This window comes from Rana temporaria, chromosome 3, assembly GCF_905171775.1.
Source record: "Rana temporaria chromosome 3, aRanTem1.1, whole genome shotgun sequence".
In the NCBI taxonomy this organism is placed as follows: Eukaryota; Metazoa; Chordata; class Amphibia; order Anura; family Ranidae; genus Rana; species Rana temporaria.
Window position 1 is genome coordinate 463,541,847 of NC_053491.1, and position 19,098 is coordinate 463,560,944.

At 45.6% G+C, this 19,098-nt stretch overlaps 1 protein-coding gene across 1 annotated transcript in view; it reads right to left on the reverse strand.

Annotated features, from left to right (window-relative positions):
* The window catches only part of LOC120933550, a 45,545-nt gene extending 28,832 nt beyond the window's left edge, over nucleotides 1-16,713 (reverse strand). Inside the window, exon 1 of the mRNA XM_040346808.1 lies at nucleotides 16,630-16,713. Coding sequence (XP_040202742.1) covers nucleotides 16,630-16,672 — 43 coding nt within the window. The 5' untranslated portion in view covers nucleotides 16,673-16,713. The remainder of the gene's footprint in view (nucleotides 1-16,629) is intronic.
* Between the last annotated feature and the right edge of the window lie 2,385 nt (nucleotides 16,714-19,098).

Consider the following 19,098-nt stretch of genomic DNA (forward strand, 5'->3'; position numbering starts at 1 on the left):
GGCCGCTCGTACGTTCGTGGATCGTCGGAAATAGCTAATTTGCATACTCGACGCGGAATACGATGGGAACGCCACCCAGCGGACGCCGAAGAATTGCATCTAAGATCCGAAGGCGTACGAAGACGTACGCCTGTCGGATCTAACCCAGATGCCGTTGTATCTTGTTTTGAGGATTCAAAACAAAGATACGCCGCAGAAAATTTGAAAGTACGCCGGCGTATCAATAGATACGCCGGCGTACTTTCTTTGTGGATCTGCCCCATAGTATACATACACAGTATACTCACACAGTATACATACACACAGAATACACATACACACACTGAAAAGGTACTGGAGAGGCGGGGAGTCTATAATCTTGGGATTTTTAAAAAAACACAGATTTTTATCCCTGGTTTTACTGAGGCTGGCAACCCTGATGGGGCCCCCTAGTGGCATGGGGCCCTCGGGCAGTGCCGCCCCTGGATGTTGCCCCAGAATGAGAGGGGATCCCGCCCACCGTCATTTTACTATAGGTAGTTAAAGAGGAGCTACGGTCAGTAACAACATTTTTTTTATGTCAGCAGCAAACAAATACTGTAGCTGCTGACTTTTACTATTCAGACATTTACCAGCCTAGTGATCCAGTTCTGTCATCACCCGGGCCGATTTTTCAATGATCTTTGGATCCCCCTTACCACCTTCTTGCTTGTGGAAAGCTTGTGTTTCACAGCCAGTTTCCCACTGCACATGTGCGATATGCACTGCACTTTCTGATTGGTTCCACAGTCACATGTCCCAGGAGGTTACAGGTGGGGAGGGAGGGCAAGACTTCAGCTCTGTTCCCCCAGGGAGGAGAGCAGAAGTAGGAGCATGTACCTGTCAAAAATGGGTAGCTGCTCTTAGAAAAAAAATCGGTAAAAAGTGGTAAGTAAAAGGAGGATGATCAGAACTTCTCTTTTTTGAGGTGAAGTTCCGCTTTAACCATGTTCCTTTAGGCCACACCCAATATCTGGAATGATTTAGCCACAGATACTTATGTTTTCTTCTATGCAGGCTGTGTTTCTTTCTCAACTTCTGATATTGAGAGGTATTATAAATTAATAATAATAAAAATAATAATAATCCCTACATATTGCATATATGTATATACTACATACCCCATAGACACAGCATGAGGAGGACCAGTACACTGTATATAATACTACAGACTGTATATATACTACATACCCCATAGACACAGCATGAGGAGGACCAGTACACTGTATATAATAATACTACAGACTGTATATATACTACATACCCCATAGACAGGGCATGAGCAGGACCAGTACACTGTATATAATAATACTACAGACTGTATATATACTACATACCCCATAGACACAGCATGAGCAGGACCAGTACACTGTATATAATAATACTACAGACTGTATATATACTACATACCCCATAGACACAGCATGGGCAGGACCAGTACACTGTATATAATAATACTATAGACTGTATATATACTACATACCCCATAGACACAGCATGAGATGGAACAGTACACTGTATATAATAATACTACAGACTGTATATATACTACATACCCTATAGACAAAGCATGAGCAGGACCAGTATATAATAATCACTACATATTGTATATAGTCCCTTTGAAAAAGTATTCACACCCTTTGACATTTTCCACATTTTGTCATGTTACAGCCGAAAACGTAAATTTATTTTATTGGGATTTTATGTGATAGACCAACCCAAAGTGAAATTATAAATAGTTTTACATTTTTTTTACAAATAAATATCTGAAAAATTGGGCGTGCATTTGTATTCAGCCCCCTTTACTCTGATACCCCTAACTAAAATCTAGTGGAACCAATTGCCTTCATAAGTCACCTAATTAGTAAATAGAGTCCACCTGTGTGCAATTTAATCTCAGTATAAATACAACTGTTCTGTGAAGCTCTCAGTGGTTTGTTAGAGAACCTTAGTGAACATACAGCATCATGAAGGCCAAGGAACACACCAGACAGGTCAGGGATAAAGTTGTGGAGAAGTGTAAAGCAGGGTTAGGTTAAAAAAAAAATCTCCCAAGCTTTGAACATCTCACTGAGCTCTGTTCAATCCGTCATCCAAAAATGGAAAGAGTATGGCACAACTGCAAACCTACCAAGACATGGCCGTCCACCTAAACTGACAGGCCGGGCAAGGAGAGCATTCATCAGAGAAGCGGCCAAGAGGCCCATGGTAACTTTGGAGAAGCTGGAGAGATCCACAGCTCAGGGGGGAGAATCTGTCCACAGGACACCTATTAGTCGTGCACTCCACAAATCTGACCTTTATGGAAGAGTGACAAGAAGAAAGACATTGTTGAAAGAAAGCCATAAGAAGTCCTGTTTACAGTTTGCGAGAAGCCACATGGGGACACAGCAAATATGTGGAAGAAGGTGCTCTGGTCAGATGAGACCAAAATTGAACTTTTTGGCCAAAAAGCAAAACGCTATGTGTGGCAGAAAACTAACACTGCACATCACCCTGAGCACACCATCCCCACTGTGAAACATGGTGGTGGCAGCATCATGTTGTGGGGATGCTCTTTTTCAGTAGGGGCAGGGTACCTGGTCAGAGTTGATGGGAAGATGGATGGAGCCAAATACAGGGAAATCTTAGAGGAAAACCTGTTAGAATCTGCAAAAGACTTGAGACTGGGGCGGAGGTTCACCTTCCAGCAGGACAACGACCCTAAACATACAGCCAGAGCTACAGTGGAATGGTTTAGATCAAACCCTTTTTTATGTGTTATGCCGCGTACACACGTCCGTTTTTAATGTGCCAGAAAAAACATAGTTTTTCTCAACGTGATTCTTGTCAAGCCTGCTTTGCCTACACACGATCGTTGAAAAATAAATGCTCTAGCAAAGCGCAGTGACGTACAACACGTACGACGGCACTATAAAGGGGAAGTTCCATTCAGATGGCGCCACCCTTCGGGCTGCTTTTGCTGATTTCATATTAGTAAAAGTTTGGTGTGAGACGATTCGTGCTTTTCAGTCTTCGTGCTTTTCAGTCTGTTACAGCGTGATGAATGTGCTATCTCCATTACATTATATCACTTGCTTGACGAAGAGGTCCTGCTTGGCCTCGAAACATTGCACTTCTTGTGATGCTTTCTTCACATTAAAGCTTTTGGACGTCATATACAATCCATGGTGTGCTGGCGAATATGTTCATGTGGTTGATTGTTCCAGTACCCAGCTGGTGATCGCTTCAGAAGCCATTTTGCAGTTATGAGCCGTTTCTCCAGGAAAGTGTGCGTTTGGAATATTGACTAGACTATTAGGGATGAGCCGAACATACCCGGGTTCGGTTCGCATCAGAACGTTCGAACAGACCGCGGGTTCGCGCGAACATTTAGAACCCCATTGAAGTCTATGGGACTCGAACGTTCGAATTCAAAAACGATAATTTTAAAGACCAATATTCAATTTAATGTTGGTAAACGTCTTTCAGAACCCGGGTCTTGCCCCAGGGAACATGTATCAATCGAAAAAAATATTTTAAAAACGGACGTTTTTGCGGAGCAGCGATTTTAATGATGTTTAAAGTGAAAAAAAAAAAAATGAAAAATTCCTTCAAATATCACACCTGCTGTGTGTCTCTAGTAGTGGCACATGTTTAGAAATGTCCCTGCACAACATTAAATTATTATAAGAACAAAGTAATTTAATACTGGTTGCGCACGTGCTGTCTGGGAACAATATCTCGATTATTTTAGGGGTGGTGGGGGGGTGGCATTATCTTTTTGGGAAAGCAAAATTGTAGAAAAAAGGGCACCCCTCAAACATACTGTAATTGTAGCGCAACAAAGAGCCACGTGCAAAGTATTGCATCAAAAATTGTTATTAGGCGCCCTTGTTACAAAGGGGCATAAAAATGTGTCCGTAGGCGCAACATAACACTGCAACCCCTCCCAATATCTGTAATTGGAGCGCAACAAGGAGCCACGTGCAAAGTATTGCATCAAAAATTGTTATTAGGCGCCCTTGTTACACAGGGGCATAAAAATGTGTCCGTAGGCGCAACATAACACTGCAACCCCTCCCAATATCTGTAATTGGAGCGCAACAAGGAGCCACGTGCAAAGTATTGCATCAAAAATTGTTATTAGGCGCCCCTGTTACACAGGGGCACAAAAATTGTGCCTTAGGCCACGTGCAAAGTATTGCATCAAAAATTGTTATTAGACGCCCCTGTTACACAGGGGCACAAAAATTGTGCCTTAGGCCTTAGGCCACATGCAAAGTATTGCATCAAAAATTGTTATTAGACACCCCTGTTACACAGGGGCAGAAAAATTAGGCCTTAGGCCTTAGGCCACGTGCAAAGTATTGCATCCAAAATTGATATTAGGCGCAACATAACACTGCAACCCCTCCCAATATCTGTAATTGGAGCGCAACAAGGAGCCACGTGCAAAGTATTGCATCAAAAATTGTTATTAGGCGCCCTTGTTACACAGGGGCATAAAAATGTGTCCGTAGGCGCAACATAACACTGCAACCCCTCCCAATATCTGTAATTGGAGCGCAACAAGGAGCCACGTGCAAAGTATTGCATCAAAAATTGTTATTAGGCGCCCCTGTTACACAGGGGCACAAAAATTGTGCCTTAGGCCACGTGCAAAGTATTGCATCAAAAATTGTTATTAGACGCCCCTGTTACACAGGGGCACAAAAATTGTGCCTTAGGCCACATGCAAAGTATTGCATCAAAAATTGTTATTAGACACCCCTGTTACACAGGGGCAGAAAAATTAGGCCTTAGGCCTTAGGCCACGTGCAAAGTATTGCATCCAAAATTGTTATTAGGCGCAACATAACACTGCAACCCCTCCCAATATCTGTAATTGGAGCGCAACAAGGAGCCACGTGCAAAGTATTGCATCAAAAATTGTTATTAGACGCCCCTGTTACACAGGGGCACAAAAATTGTGCCTTAGGCCACATGCAAAGTATTGCATCAAAAATTGTTATTAGACGCCCGTTACACAGGGGCACAAAAATTAGGCCTTAGGCCACGTGCAAAGTATTGCATCAAAAATTGTTATTAGGCGCCCCTGTTAAACAGGGGCAGAAAAATTAGGCCTTAGGCACTGGTGGCGGAGCACAGAAAAACAAAATTTCTTACTAGCTAACAGCATGAAAAGTGAGGAGGAGAAGGATATTCCATCAGCAGCACAACAGGACAGTCACTCAGCATCAGCAGTCTCAAAGGGATCTGATATTTCAACACAAAATTCTTATTCAGTAACATCAGCATCAGGTGCTTGGTAGCCGGTGTTGATCCAAGCCTGATTCATTTTGATGAAGGTCAGTCGATCAACAGAGTCGGTGGAGAGGCGTACCCTGTGATCGGTCACAAAGCCTCCAGCAGCACTGAATGTACGTTCTGAAAGAACACTGGATGCAGGGCAAGCCAGTAGCTCAATTGCGTACTGTGCAAGCTCTGGCCAGTGATCCATCCTCAAGACCCAGTAAGCCAGAGGATTTTTCGTGGGGAAGGTGTCCAAGTCGGATCTTGCCGCTAGGTATTCCCGGACCATGTAAACCAGACGCTGGCGATGGTTGCTGGAACCGGTCAGACCTTGGGCCTGCGGACTAAAAAATTGTCTGAACGCATCGCTCAGACGGCCACCTTCTCCACCGCTCCTTCTCTGACTCACCGAAGCCTCAGCAAGACGTTGTCCAGGGCCAGGTTTTGGTAATCCCCCCGGTTCTGGGAACGCATTGCACAGACCCTTCTGCAAGGCCTCCCGCAGTAGTTTCATTTTCTGCTCCCTCTGCGATGGCAACATAAGATCCGTTACCTTACTCTTGTAGCGTGGATCAAGGAGAGTTGCCAGCCAGTAATGATCCCTCTCCTTGATAGCACGTACACGAGGATCCTTACGCAGGCTTTGCAGAATCAGGGAGGCCATGCAGCGTAGGTTTGCAGAGGCATTCGGGGCACAGTCCTCTGGGTCACTGAGGACGACAGGATCCTCAGCCACCTCATCCCAGCCACGTAAAAGTCCACGTGTTCCTTGGGACTGTAAATGATCCCTTGAAGACTGCTGCTGTTGATGCTGAGTGCTAGGCTCCACCTCCATGCTGCTGATACAATCCTCCTCCTCCTCCTCCTCTTCCTCATCCTCCTCCTCCTCTTCCTGTGTTCCAGGTGGGCAAGCAGGAACAGTGTCTGGATAAAGGGGGCCTTGAGAGGTAAGGAAGTCCTCCTCTTCCTCCCTCTGTTCTGCCTCAAGGGCCCTGTCCATTATTCCACGTAGGGTGTGCTCCAACATGTGAATAAGCGGGACAGTCTCACTGATGCATGCACTGTCACTGCTCACCATCCTCGTGGCCTCCTCAAATGGTGACAGGACAGTGCATGCATCCCTGATCAAGGCCCACTGGCGTGGTGAAAAAAACCCAAGCTCCCCTGAGCCAGTTCTGCTGCCATATTGGCACAGGTACTCATTGATGGCCCTCTGCTGCGTGTGCAGCCGCTGCAGCATGGCCAACGTAGAGTTCCATCTGGTGGGCATGTCACAGATTAGGCGGTTCTTGGGCAGGTTGTATTCCCTCTGGAGGTCTGTCAGCCGAGCAGTGGCATTATATGACCTCCGGAAATGCACACAGACTTTCCTGGCCTGCCTCAGGACATCCTGTAAGCCAGGGTACCTGCCCAAGAACCGCTGCACCACCAAATTGAGAACATGCGCAAAACAGGGCACATGGGTGAGTTTTCCACGTCGCAGGGCAGAGAGGAGGTTGGTGCCATTATCGCTGACCACCATTCCAGGCTTCAGCTGGCGTGGCGTCAACCACCTCTGAGCCTGCCCCTGCAGAGCTGAAAGAACCTCTTCCCCAGTGTGGCTCCTGTCTCCCAAGCACACCAGCTCTAGGACCGCATGGCATCTCTTGGCCTGCATTCCTGCGTAGCCCGTCGTACGCCTACGGAGCACGGCTGGTTCTGAGCCAACATCACCACAGGAAGAGGCCACAGAGGAAGAAGAAGAGGAGGGGGTGGAGGAGAGAGGTGTGTCACAAGCAGTTGTAGTGTTTTGGAGGCGTGGTGGTGGAACAACCTCCAAAACTACTGTGCCTTGACCTGCGTCCTTCCCAGCTGCCAGCAGAGTCACCCAATGGGCCGTAAAAGACAGGTAACGTCCCTGTCCATGCCTGCTGGACCATGAGTCAGCGGTAAGATGCACCTTACCACTGACCGCCCTGTCCAGCGAGGTATGGACATTGCCTTCCACATGCCGGTAGAGAGCCGGAATCGCCTTCCGTGAAAAAAAGTGGCGTTTGGGTACTTGCCACTGAGGTACTGCACATTCCACAAACTCACGGAAGGGGGCAGAATCTACCAACTGAAAAGGTAGCAGTTGAAGTGCTAGCAATTTTGCTAAGCTAGCATTCAACCGCTGGGCATGTGGATGGCTGGGAGCATACTTCTTTCGGCGCTGCAGCAGCTGGGGCAGGGAAATTTGTCTGGTAATATCAGTAGATTGGCCGGATGTACTACCACTACTACGTTGTGACACACCTATTTCTACACCTTCGGTGCAGGCTGCAGAGAGGACTAGGGGTCTAGTGGGGTTTGAGGTCACAGAAGGGCAAGGGGAGGACCGCTTTGGTCTTTGGTGTGGGTCTTTCTGGTATGCCTGCCAACGAGCTGCATGGCAGGTCGACATATGTCTGGACAAGCATGTGGTGCCCAAGCGGGTGATGTTTTGGCCACGCGAGATACGCTTGAGACATATGTTGCAAACAGCAAAGGTAGCATCTGATGGACAGGTTTCAAAAAAGGCCCACACCAAAGAACTTTTGCTGTACCGTTGAGACACAGCAGCGCCACGTAATGCAGTTGGTGTACTGCCCTTAAGCTGACCCCTGGAGGGCTTCCTGCCTCTTTGAAGATGTGCCTGTGCCTCGTCCTCTTCCTCCTCCTCCTCTCTCCTACCAGGCACCCAGGTAGAGTCAATGACCTCATCATCCCCTCCCTCCTCATCATCACTGGCGACAACCTGGCAGTATGCTCCAGCTGGGGGAACATCACTCCCAGATTGTTGTCCCTCTCGGCCACCCCCTCTCCCTGGGCTCACATCAATGCCTTCCTCTATCAGTGTTCCGTCATCGGAGTCTTCAAAACGCTGTGCATCTTCAGCTAGCATGTACCCAACACTGTGTTGAAACAGTTCGGGGGACTCCTCAGGAGGACACGGTGGGACTAGGGAAGGATTGTGTGATCCCATTGTGCAGAGGGTAGAGGACGCCTTGGCAGCTGCTTTGCCAGACAAACTATAATCAGTCTGTGTGAGAGAGGATGAGGAGGATGAGGACGGCTTGGTCATCCACTCAACTAATTTCTCAGCATGTTGAGGCTCAACACGGCCAGCTCCCGAAAAGAAGGACGAGCGGCCACGGCCACGTGCTGAAGAGGATGCACCACATCCATCACCAGCGTTACCTCTAGATGCAGAGCCTGCTTGCCCTCGTGACTCTCTGCCTCTCTTTGTCCTTCCAGCCATAGTTATGCGTTCAGGTGTTATGTAACAAAATAGTCGCTGTCACACCAACTGCGTTCAGATGGTATTAAACAGCAACCACACAGTAAGAGCGACTTGGCTCAAGTGTAAAGTAACAAAATAGTCGCAGTCACACCAACTGCCTTTAGTTGCTATTAAGCAGCACGCACGCAGTAATAGCGACTTGGCTCAAGTGTAAAGTAACAAAATAGTCGCTGTCACACCAACTGCGTTCAGATGGTATTAAACAGCAACCACACAGTAAGAGCGACTTGGCTCAAGTGTAAAGTAACAAAATAGTCGCTGTCACACCAACTGCGTTCAGATGGTATTAAACAGCAACCACACAGTAAGAGCGACTTGGCTCAAGTGTAAAGTAACAAAATAGTCGCAGTCACACCAACTGCGTTCAGATGGTATTAAACAGCAACCACAGAGTAAGAGCGACTTGGCTCAAGTGTAAAGTAACAAAATAGTCGCAGTCACACCAACTGCCTTTAGTTGCTATTAAGCAGCACGCACGCAGTAATAGCGACTTGGCTCAAGTGTAAAGTAACAAAATAGTCGCTGTCACACCAACTGCGTTCAGATGGTATTAAACAGCAACCACACAGTAAGAGCGACTTGGCTCAAGTGTAAAGTAACAAAATAGTCGCAGTCACACCAACTGCCTTTAGTTGCTATTAAGCAGCACGCACGCAGTAATAGTGACTTGGCTCAAGTGTAAAGTAACAAAATAGTCGCTGTCACACCAACTGCGTTCAGATGGTATTAAACAGCAACCACACAGTAAGAGCGACTTGGCTCAAGTGTAAAGTAACAAAATAGTTGCAGTCACACCAACTGCGTTCAGATGGTATTAAACAGCAACCACACAGTAAGAGCGACTTGGCTCAAGTGTAAAGTAACAAAATAGTCGCAGTCCCACCAACTGCCTTTAGTTGCTATTAAGCAGCACGCACGCAGTAATAGCGACTTGGCTCAAGTGTAAAGTAACAAAATAGTCGCTGTCACACCAACTGCGTTCAGATGGTATTAAACAGCAACCACACAGTAAGAGCGACTTGGCTCAAGTGTAAAGTAACAAAATAGTCGCTGTCACACCAACTGCGTTCAGATGGTATTAAACAGCAACCACACAGTAAGAGCGACTTGGCTCAAGTGTAAAGTAACAAAATAGTCGCAGTCACACCAACTGCGTTCAGATGGTATTAAACAGCAACCACACAGTAAGAGCGACTTGGCTCAAGTGTAAAGTAACAAAATAGTCGCAGTCACACCAACTGCCTTTAGTTGCTATTAAGCAGCACGCACGCAGTAATAGCGACTTGGCTCAAGTGTAAAGTAACAAAATAGTCGCTGTCACACCAACTGCGTTCAGATGGTATTAAACAGCAACCACACAGTAAGAGCGACTTGGCTCAAGTGTAAAGTAACAAAATAGTCGCAGTCACACCAACTGCCTTTAGTTGCTATTAAGCAGCACGCACGCAGTGATAGCGACTTGGCTCAAGTGTAAAGTAACAAAATAGTCGCTGTCACACCAACTGCATTCAGATGGTATTAAACAGCAACCACACAGTAAGAGCGACTTGGCTCAAGTGTAAAGTAACACAATAGTCGCAGTCCCACCAACTGCCTTTAGTTGCTATTAAGCAGCACGCACGCAGTAATAGCGACTTGGCTCAAGTGTAAAGTAACAAAATAGTCGCTGTCACACCAACTGCGTTCAGATGGTATTAAACAGCAACCACACAGTAAGAGCGACTTGGCTCAAGTGTAAAGTAACAAAATAGTCGCTGTCACACCAACTGCGTTCAGATGGTATTAAACAGCAACCACACAGTAAGAGCGACTTGGCTCAAGTGTAAAGTAACAAAATAGTCGCAGTCACACCAACTGCGTTCAGATGGTATTAAACAGCAACCACACAGTAAGAGCGACTTGGCTCAAGTGTAAAGTAACAAAATAGTCGCAGTCACACCAACTGCCTTTAGTTGCTATTAAGCAGCACGCACGCAGTAATAGCGACTTGGCTCAAGTGTAAAGTAACAAAATAGTCGCTGTCACACCAACTGCGTTCAGATGGTATTAAACAGCAACCACACAGTAAGAGCGACTTGGCTCAAGTGTAAAGTAACAAAATAGTCGCAGTCACACCAACTGCCTTTAGTTGCTATTAAGCAGCACACACGCAGTAATAGCGACTTGGCTCAAGTGTAAAGTAACAAAATAGTCGCTGTCACACCAACTGCGTTCAGATGGTATTAAACAGCAACCACACAGTAAGAGCGACTTGGCTCAAGTGTAAAGTAACAAAATAGTCGCTGTCACACCAACTGCGTTCAGATGGTATTAAACAGCAACCACACAGTAAGAGCGACTTGGCTCAAGTGTAAAGTAACAAAATAGTCGCAGTCACACCAACTGCGTTCAGATGGTATTAAACAGCAACCACACAGTAAGAGCGACTTGGCTCAAGTGTAAAGTAACAAAATAGTCGCTGTCACACCAACTGCGTTCAGATGGTATTAAACAGCAACCACACAGTAAGAGCGACTTGGCTCAAGTGTAAAGTAACAAAATAGTCGCAGTCACACCAACTGCGTTCAGATGGTATTAAACAGCAACCACACAGTAAGAGCGACTTGGCTCAAGTGTAAAGTAACAAAATAGTGGCAGTCACACCAACTGCCTTTAGTTGCTATTAAGCAGCACGCACGCAGTAATAGCGACTTGGCTCAAGTGTAAAGTAACAAAATAGTCGCTGTCACACCAACTGCGTTCAGATGGTATTAAACAGCAACCACACAGTAAGAGCGACTTGGCTCAAGTGTAAAGTAACAAAATAGTCGCAGTCACACCAACTGCCTTTAGTTGCTATTAAGCAGCACGCACGCAGTAATAGCGACTTGGCTCAAGTGTAAAGTAACAAAATAGTCGCTGTCACACCAACTGCGTTCAGATGGTATTAAACAGCAACCACACAGTAAGAGCGACTTGGCTCAAGTGTAAAGTAACAAAATAGTCGCTGTCACACCAACTGCGTTCAGATGGTATTAAACAGCAACCACACAGTAAGAGCGACTTGGCTCAAGTGTAAAGTAACAAAATAGTCGCAGTCACACCAACTGCGTTCAGATGGTATTAAACAGCAACCACACAGTAAGAGCGACTTGGCTCAAGTGTAAAGTAACAAAATAGTCGCTGTCACACCAACTGCGTTCAGATGGTATTAAACAGCAACCACACAGTAAGAGCGACTTGGCTCAAGTGTAAAGTAACAAAATAGTCGCAGTCACACCAACTGCGTTCAGATGGTATTAAACAGCAACCACACAGTAAGAGCGACTTGGCTCAAGTGTAAAGTAACAAAATAGTCGCAGTCACACCAACTGCCTTTAGTTGCTATTAAGCAGCACGCACGCAGTAATAGCGACTGCGGTCAAATGCGATTTAACAGCACGCACGCAGTGACACCAACTGCCTTTAGTTGCTATTAAACAGCACGCACGCAGTAATAGCGACTGCGGTCAAATGCGATTTAACAGCACGCACTCTGTGACACCAACTGCCTTTAGTTGTTATTAAACAGCACGCACGCAGTAATAGCGACTGCGGTCAAATGCGATTTAACAGCACGCACGCAGTGACACCAACTGCCTTTAGTTGCTATTAAACAGCACGCACGCAGTAATAGCGACTGCGGTCAAATGCGATTTAACAGCACGCACTCTGTGACACCAACTGCCTTTAGTTGCTATTAAACAGCACGCACGCAGTAATAGCGACTGCGGTCAAATGCGATTTAACAGCACGCACGCAGTGACACCAACTGCCTTTAGTTGCTATTAAACAGCACGCACGCAGTAATAGCGACTGCGGTCAAATGCGATTTAACAGCACGCACTCTGTGACACCAACTGCCTTTAGTTGCTATTAAACAGCACGCACGCAGTAATAGCGACTGCGGTCAAATGCGATTTAACAGCACGCACGCAGTGACACCAACTGCCTTTAGTTGCTATTAAACAGCACGCACGCAGTAATAGCGACTGCGGTCAAATGCGATTTAACAGCACGCACTCAGTGACACCAACTGCCTTTAGTTGCTATTAAACAGCACGCACGCAGTAATAGCGACTGCGGTCAAATGCGATTTAACAGCATGCACGCAGTGACACCAACTGCCTTTAGTTGCTATTAAACAGCACGCAGTAATAGCGACTGCGGTCAAATGCGATTTAACAGCACGCACGCAGTGACACCAACTGCCTTTAGTTGCTATTAAACAGCACGCACGCAGTAATAGCGACTGCGGTCAAATGCGATTTAACAGCACGCACGCAGTGACACCAACTGCCTTTAGTTGCTATTAAACAGCACGCACGCAGTAATAGCGACTGCGGTCAAATGCGATTTAACAGCACGCACTCAGTGACACCAACTGCCTTAAGTTGCTATTAAACAGCACGCACGCAGTAATAGCGACTGCGGTCAAATGCGATTTAACAGCACGCACTCAGTGACACCAACTGCCTTTAGTTGCTATTAAACAGCACGCAGTAATAGCGACTGCGGTCAAATGCGATTTAACAGCACGCACGCAGTGACACCAACTGCCTTTAGTTGCTATTAAACAGCACGCACGCAGTAATAGCGACTGCGGTCAAATGCGATTTAACAGCACGCACGCAGTGACACCAACTGCCTTTAGTTGCTATTAAACAGCACGCACGCAGTAATAGCGACTGCGGTCAAATGCGATTTAACAGCACGCACTCAGTGACACCAACTGCCTTTAGTTGCTATTAAACAGCACGCACGCAGTAATAGCGACTGCGGTCAAATGCGATTTAACAGCACGCACGCAGTGACACCAACTGCCTTTAGTTGCTATTAAACAGCACGCACGCAGTAATAGCGACTGCGTTTCTGTGCAATTCAATAGCCCAGTTGCATTAACAGCGACTGCGCTTCTGTGCAAATAAATTGCACACGTGCAGTAACAGGTAATGCGTCTGTGTGTGCAATTAACTAGCACACGTTAAATAACACAGAATAATTATATTTAAAGTAAATCCCTAATGCAGGCAATACAACACGTTAGAGCGCTGCATGTAGAACAATCTCCTGCCTGACAGATAATAATAGATAAACTAGCTGAGCTGTACAGTTTATAAATATATTGACAACACCTAAGGATGTGAATATATTCTCTACAAACTGTACTTTTAACTATACTGACTACACTTCCTACTCTATCTATCTATCTATCTATCTATCTATCTGGTTAAGACACTGTGTCTCTATCTCTCTATCTCTCTCTGTCTGACTGACTGATCTTCTCTAGAACCGCCAACACACTACACTAGGCAGCCGTGCAGGCTGCCTTTTATAGTGGGGGGCGTGTACTAATCCCCCTGAGCCATAATTGGCCAAAGCCACCCTGGCTTTGGCCAATTATGGCTCTTCGTTTTTTGAGCGCTGTGATTGGCCAAGCATGCGGGACATACAGCATGCTTGGCCAATCATCAGCGCTCAACGCCCCAGTGAATTATGGGACGTTTTGTGTCATTCGAATTTGGCGCGAACGACCCGTTTTGTTCGATTTTCGACGAACGATCGAACGACCGATGTTCGATTCGAACATACGTTCGAATCGAACGCGGAGCTCATCCCTATAGACTATCTCCATTACAGATGCTAGTTTTACCAGAACGAGTGCTCCCATCTCATAACTTACTTCTGAGCATGCTAGTTTTTTTCCCGTTGTTAAAGCCTACATACGACAACGGCAACGACAACGAGAAAAATTAGAGCATGTTCTAAATTTTTAATGCCCATTTTTCATGTTGAGAAAAATGCTCTGGAGCCCACACACAATTTTCACGTCATGAAAAACTGTCGTGTGTACGCGGCATTAGAATAGCCCAAAGTCCAGACCTAAATCCAATTGAAAATCTGTGGCAAGACTTGAAAATTGCTGATCACAGACGCTCTCCATCCAGTCTGACAGAGCTTGAGATATTTTGCACAGAAGAATGGGAAAAAAAGTCCCTCTATAGATGTGCAAAGCTGGTAGAGACATCCCCCTAAAGACTTGCAGCTGCAATTGCAGTGAAAGGCGGTTCTACAAAGTATTGACTCATTTATAATTTTCCTTCTACTTCACAAATATGTGCCACTTTGTGTTGGTCTATTACATAAAATCTGAATAAAATACATTTACGTTTTTGGTTGTAACATGACAAAATGTGAGCAGAACCAGTACATGGTATATAATAATACTACAGACTGTATATACAGTTGTGTTCAAAATTATTCAACCCCCAATGCTGTAAAGGGTTTTAGGGAATTTAGTGTACATTTGTAATTGTATTCAGAATGAAATCCTACAAGGACTTCTTAAAGAACCATATGCAACTAAAATGACATCAATTGGTTTTGTAATACAGTAGTAAATGTTTATTTTGTGAATTCTTCATTTACACAATTATTCAACCCCTTAAAGACTACCACTCTGAAGAACAGAGGTTCATTGAAGTGTTTTCAATCAGGTATTGAAAACACCTGTGGATGTCAGGGAGCAGCAATAAAGCCTAATAAGCACCAATCAGGCAGCTTTAAAATGACTGATACTCAGCTCCTTCTAGACATTTACTGGTGTGGTTACAAACATAGTGAAGTCAAGAGAATGGTCCGGGAAGACAAGAGAAGAGGTGATTACTCTTCACAGGAAGGGCAATGGCTATAAGAAGATTGCAAAGATGTTAAACATACCAAGAGACACCATAGGAAGCATCATTCGCAAATTCAAGCCAAAGGGCACTTGTTGAAACGCTACCTGGTCGTGGCAGAAAGAAGATGCTGACTTCGACTGCTGAGCGCTACCTGAAGCGTATAGTGGAGAAAAGTCCCCTTGTGACTGCTGAGGAACTGACAAAAGATTTGTCAGATGTGGGTACTGAAGTTTCTGCTCAGACAATACGGCGCACACTGCGTAATGAAGGCCTCCATGCCAGAACTCCCAGGCGCACCCCCTTGCTGTCTCCAAAGAATAAGAAGAGTTGACTGCAGTATGCAAAAATCATGTGGACAAACCACAGAAGTTTTGGGATTGTGTTCTGTGGACTGATGAAAAAAAATTAGAAGTGTTTGGGCCCATGGATCAACGCTATGTTTGGAGGAGGAAGAACAAGGCCTATGATGAAAAGAACACCTTGCCTACTGTGAAGCATGGTGGGGGGTCAATCATGCTTTGGGGCTGTTTTGCTTCAGCAGGTACAGGGAAGCTTCAGCGTGTGCAAGGTACCATGAATTCTCTTCAGTATCAGGAGATAGTGGATAGCAATGTGATGCAGTCCGTCACAAACCTGAGGCTTGGGAGACGTTGGACCTTTCAACAGGACAATGATCCCAAACATACCTCCAAGTCCACTAGAGCATGGTTGCAGATTAAAGGCTGGAACATTTTGGAGTGGCCATCGCAGTCACCAGACTTGAATCCGATTGAGAACCTCTGGTGGGACTTAAAGAAAGCAGTTGCAGTGCGCAAGCCTAAGAATGTGACTGAACTGGAGGCTTTTGCCCATGACGAATGGGCGAAGATACCCGTAAATCGCTGCAAGACACTTGTGTCAAGCTATGCTTCAAGTTTAAAAGCTGTTATAACTGTAAAAGAATGTTGTACTAAGTACTAAGATTGAATGTCAATTGGGGGTTGAATAAAACTGATAATGATGTGAGCACAGAAAAGACATTTGTGGTTATTTCATTATAAATGTTATGTTATATTTGTCTGACCTACATGTGCCTCTTTGATTTAATTGTAAGCAGGATGACAGGATGATCAAAATCAATGTCAAACTGGCCAAAACAATCAATTTCAGTGGGGGTTGAATAATTTTGAATACAACTGTATATACTACATACCCCATAGACACAGCATGAGCAGGACCAGTACACTGTATATAATAATACTACAGACTGTATATATACTATATACCCCATAGACACAGCATGAGCCTGACCAGTACACTGTATATAATAATACTACAGACTGTATATATACTACATACCCCATAGACACAGCATGAGCAGGACCAGCATAGGTGAAATCATGATTTGTAGCTAAACTAAAGACAAGCTGCGCAGATTACAAGATATACTGTATAAAGAGGAACTTACTTTTTTATATATATTTATATATCTTCATCATGCACAGGAAGACTTAATACCAGAAAACTTCCTCTTTTAGTGTTAATTTCTCTAGAAATTTGGAAATTTGAAGTAGATTACTCACAATAATGTCAAATAATAAGAAAATTGCAATTGCAATATGGTCTCTTTATGCTTTACTAAAGTGTATATATTGTGACAGCAGCAGTTTCAAATCCCACTAGCAGTGACATATCATCCATGTGTGCAGAGTGTTCACTGCACACGGACCCCCAGGGGGGCACTGTGACCCACCCTGCACACATGGATGGTCCCCTGGTTCACAGCCAGGGATGATCGGGAGGGACAGCTGCAAGCACCAATCTGAGCGCAAGGCTTTCCAGCTGACAACTGATTCTCCTCCTCTCCCTCCTGTGGCTGTCAGCTGAAAAGCCATGCAGGGAGATCGGTGCTCACAGCTGTCCCTCTGCCTCACTGATCATCCCGGCTGTTCCCTGTGTCCTCTTCCTACAGCCCCCCTCTGTGTCCTCCCCCTCTGCCCCCTATGTGCTCCTCCGGTCGTACCTTTGGTCCCCCTCCGTGTCCTCCCCCTCTGCCCCCTATGTGCTCCTCTGGTCGTACCTCTGGTCCCCCTCCGTGTCCTCCCCCTCTGCCCCCTATGTGCTCCTCTAGTCATACCTCTGGTCCCCCTCCATGTCCTCCCCCTCTGCCCCCTATGTGCTCCTCTGGTCATACCTCTGGTCGCCCTCCATGTCCTCCCCCTCTGCCCCCTATGTGCTCCTCTGGTCATACCTCTGGTCCCCTCCGTGTCCTCCCCCTCTGTCCCCTATGTGCTCCTCTGGTCTTACCTCTGGTCCCCCTCCATGTCCTCCCCCTCTGTCCCCTATGTGCTCCTCTGGTCGTACCTCTGGTTCCCCTTCATGTCCTCCCCCTCTGTCCCCTATGTGCTCCTCTGGTCGTACCTCTGGTTCCCCTTCATGTCCTCCCCCTCTGGTCCCCCTCGGTGTCCTCCTCCTGTGGCTCCCTGTCCTCCTCCTCCACCCCCTCTCGTGCCTCGCGGCCGGCTTGCCTCCTCTCCTCCCCGACTGGATGCTGTCGGGGGATGTGTCAGGATGGAGAGTGGAGGAAGGGAGCGGTAAATATGTCATTTACTGGCCCCTTTCTTTTTTGAATTGTACACAGAGAGCTAACGATCACTCCTGTGTCCTCTGATAACTGAGCAGAGTAAACTTGTGCAGGTTAGCGCCCACCACCATACACTCCACACTGTACATTCCTTATTTAACATTACTGCATTCTGCAATATGTAAGTCATCTCAGACTCTATTAAACCACACCCCCTTTAAGCCACACCCAATATGTAGCACAATTTAAGCCATGCCCACGCTATGCATGCCACGTTTGTTTTGTTTTTACAATTGCTTAGGGCCCACTTTTTATCTTGCAAACGGGCCCACTCATTTTATGATACGCCCCTGCCCACCACTGAATACAGTATGTGTAGAATGCAGTCTAAAATCCCATCACTGCTATCAGAATGTTCTGTTCGCACTCTCGGCATCACTCTGAGATTTTCCAGCTCATGGGATAACAAACTTAAAGGGTCACTGAAGGAAAAATTTTTTTTTGCTGAAATGACTGTTTACAGGGTATAGAGACATAATAGTTAACCGATTCCTTTTAAAAACGATTAAAAATAGATAAAAATCAATCATATAATGTGCCTACAGTTTCACTTTCGTTTTTGCAGCTAGCTTAGTTTTTGCATGTAATTTAATGCCTCTGTGCTAGACAGAGCCATAAAGAGTGATGGTTAGGAAAACGAAACTAGAATCTCCCAGTACTGTGGTGATCAGGAAACAGACAACCAGGAAGTGTCCAGAACAGAGCAGAATTACAGCAACATCAGAGCAAAAACAAACAATGAGGACATGAAACCAGGACTGCAGTAAGGTAAAGGAAGCTATTTAGCTTAAAAAAAAAATTCCTTTAGTGACCCTTTAATGCCAGAAGACTGGGGGGAATTGTCACATAACTCAGTTATCTACATAGTTACCCTTTTGCACACACAAACAGTAGTGACCATGGCATGTTTTAATGGGAACACACACCTTTCACAATATTTTCTGTAACTGTTCTGTTACCTTCCTGTCTGGTGTGGCAGTAAGTGTCACAGACATTACCACCACCACTAAATGCCAGATTCTGAAGAGCCTTTGGAGCAACATTTGCTTCCTTTCTCCCAGGAGAGAAAAATGTATATCACTAAAAATAACACTGAAATATTTATTTGAAAACAGCCATCCAAATGTGTGAAATTTGGTATGAATTTAACCTCCTCCAGAATTCTAGATACTGTAAAATCTCGT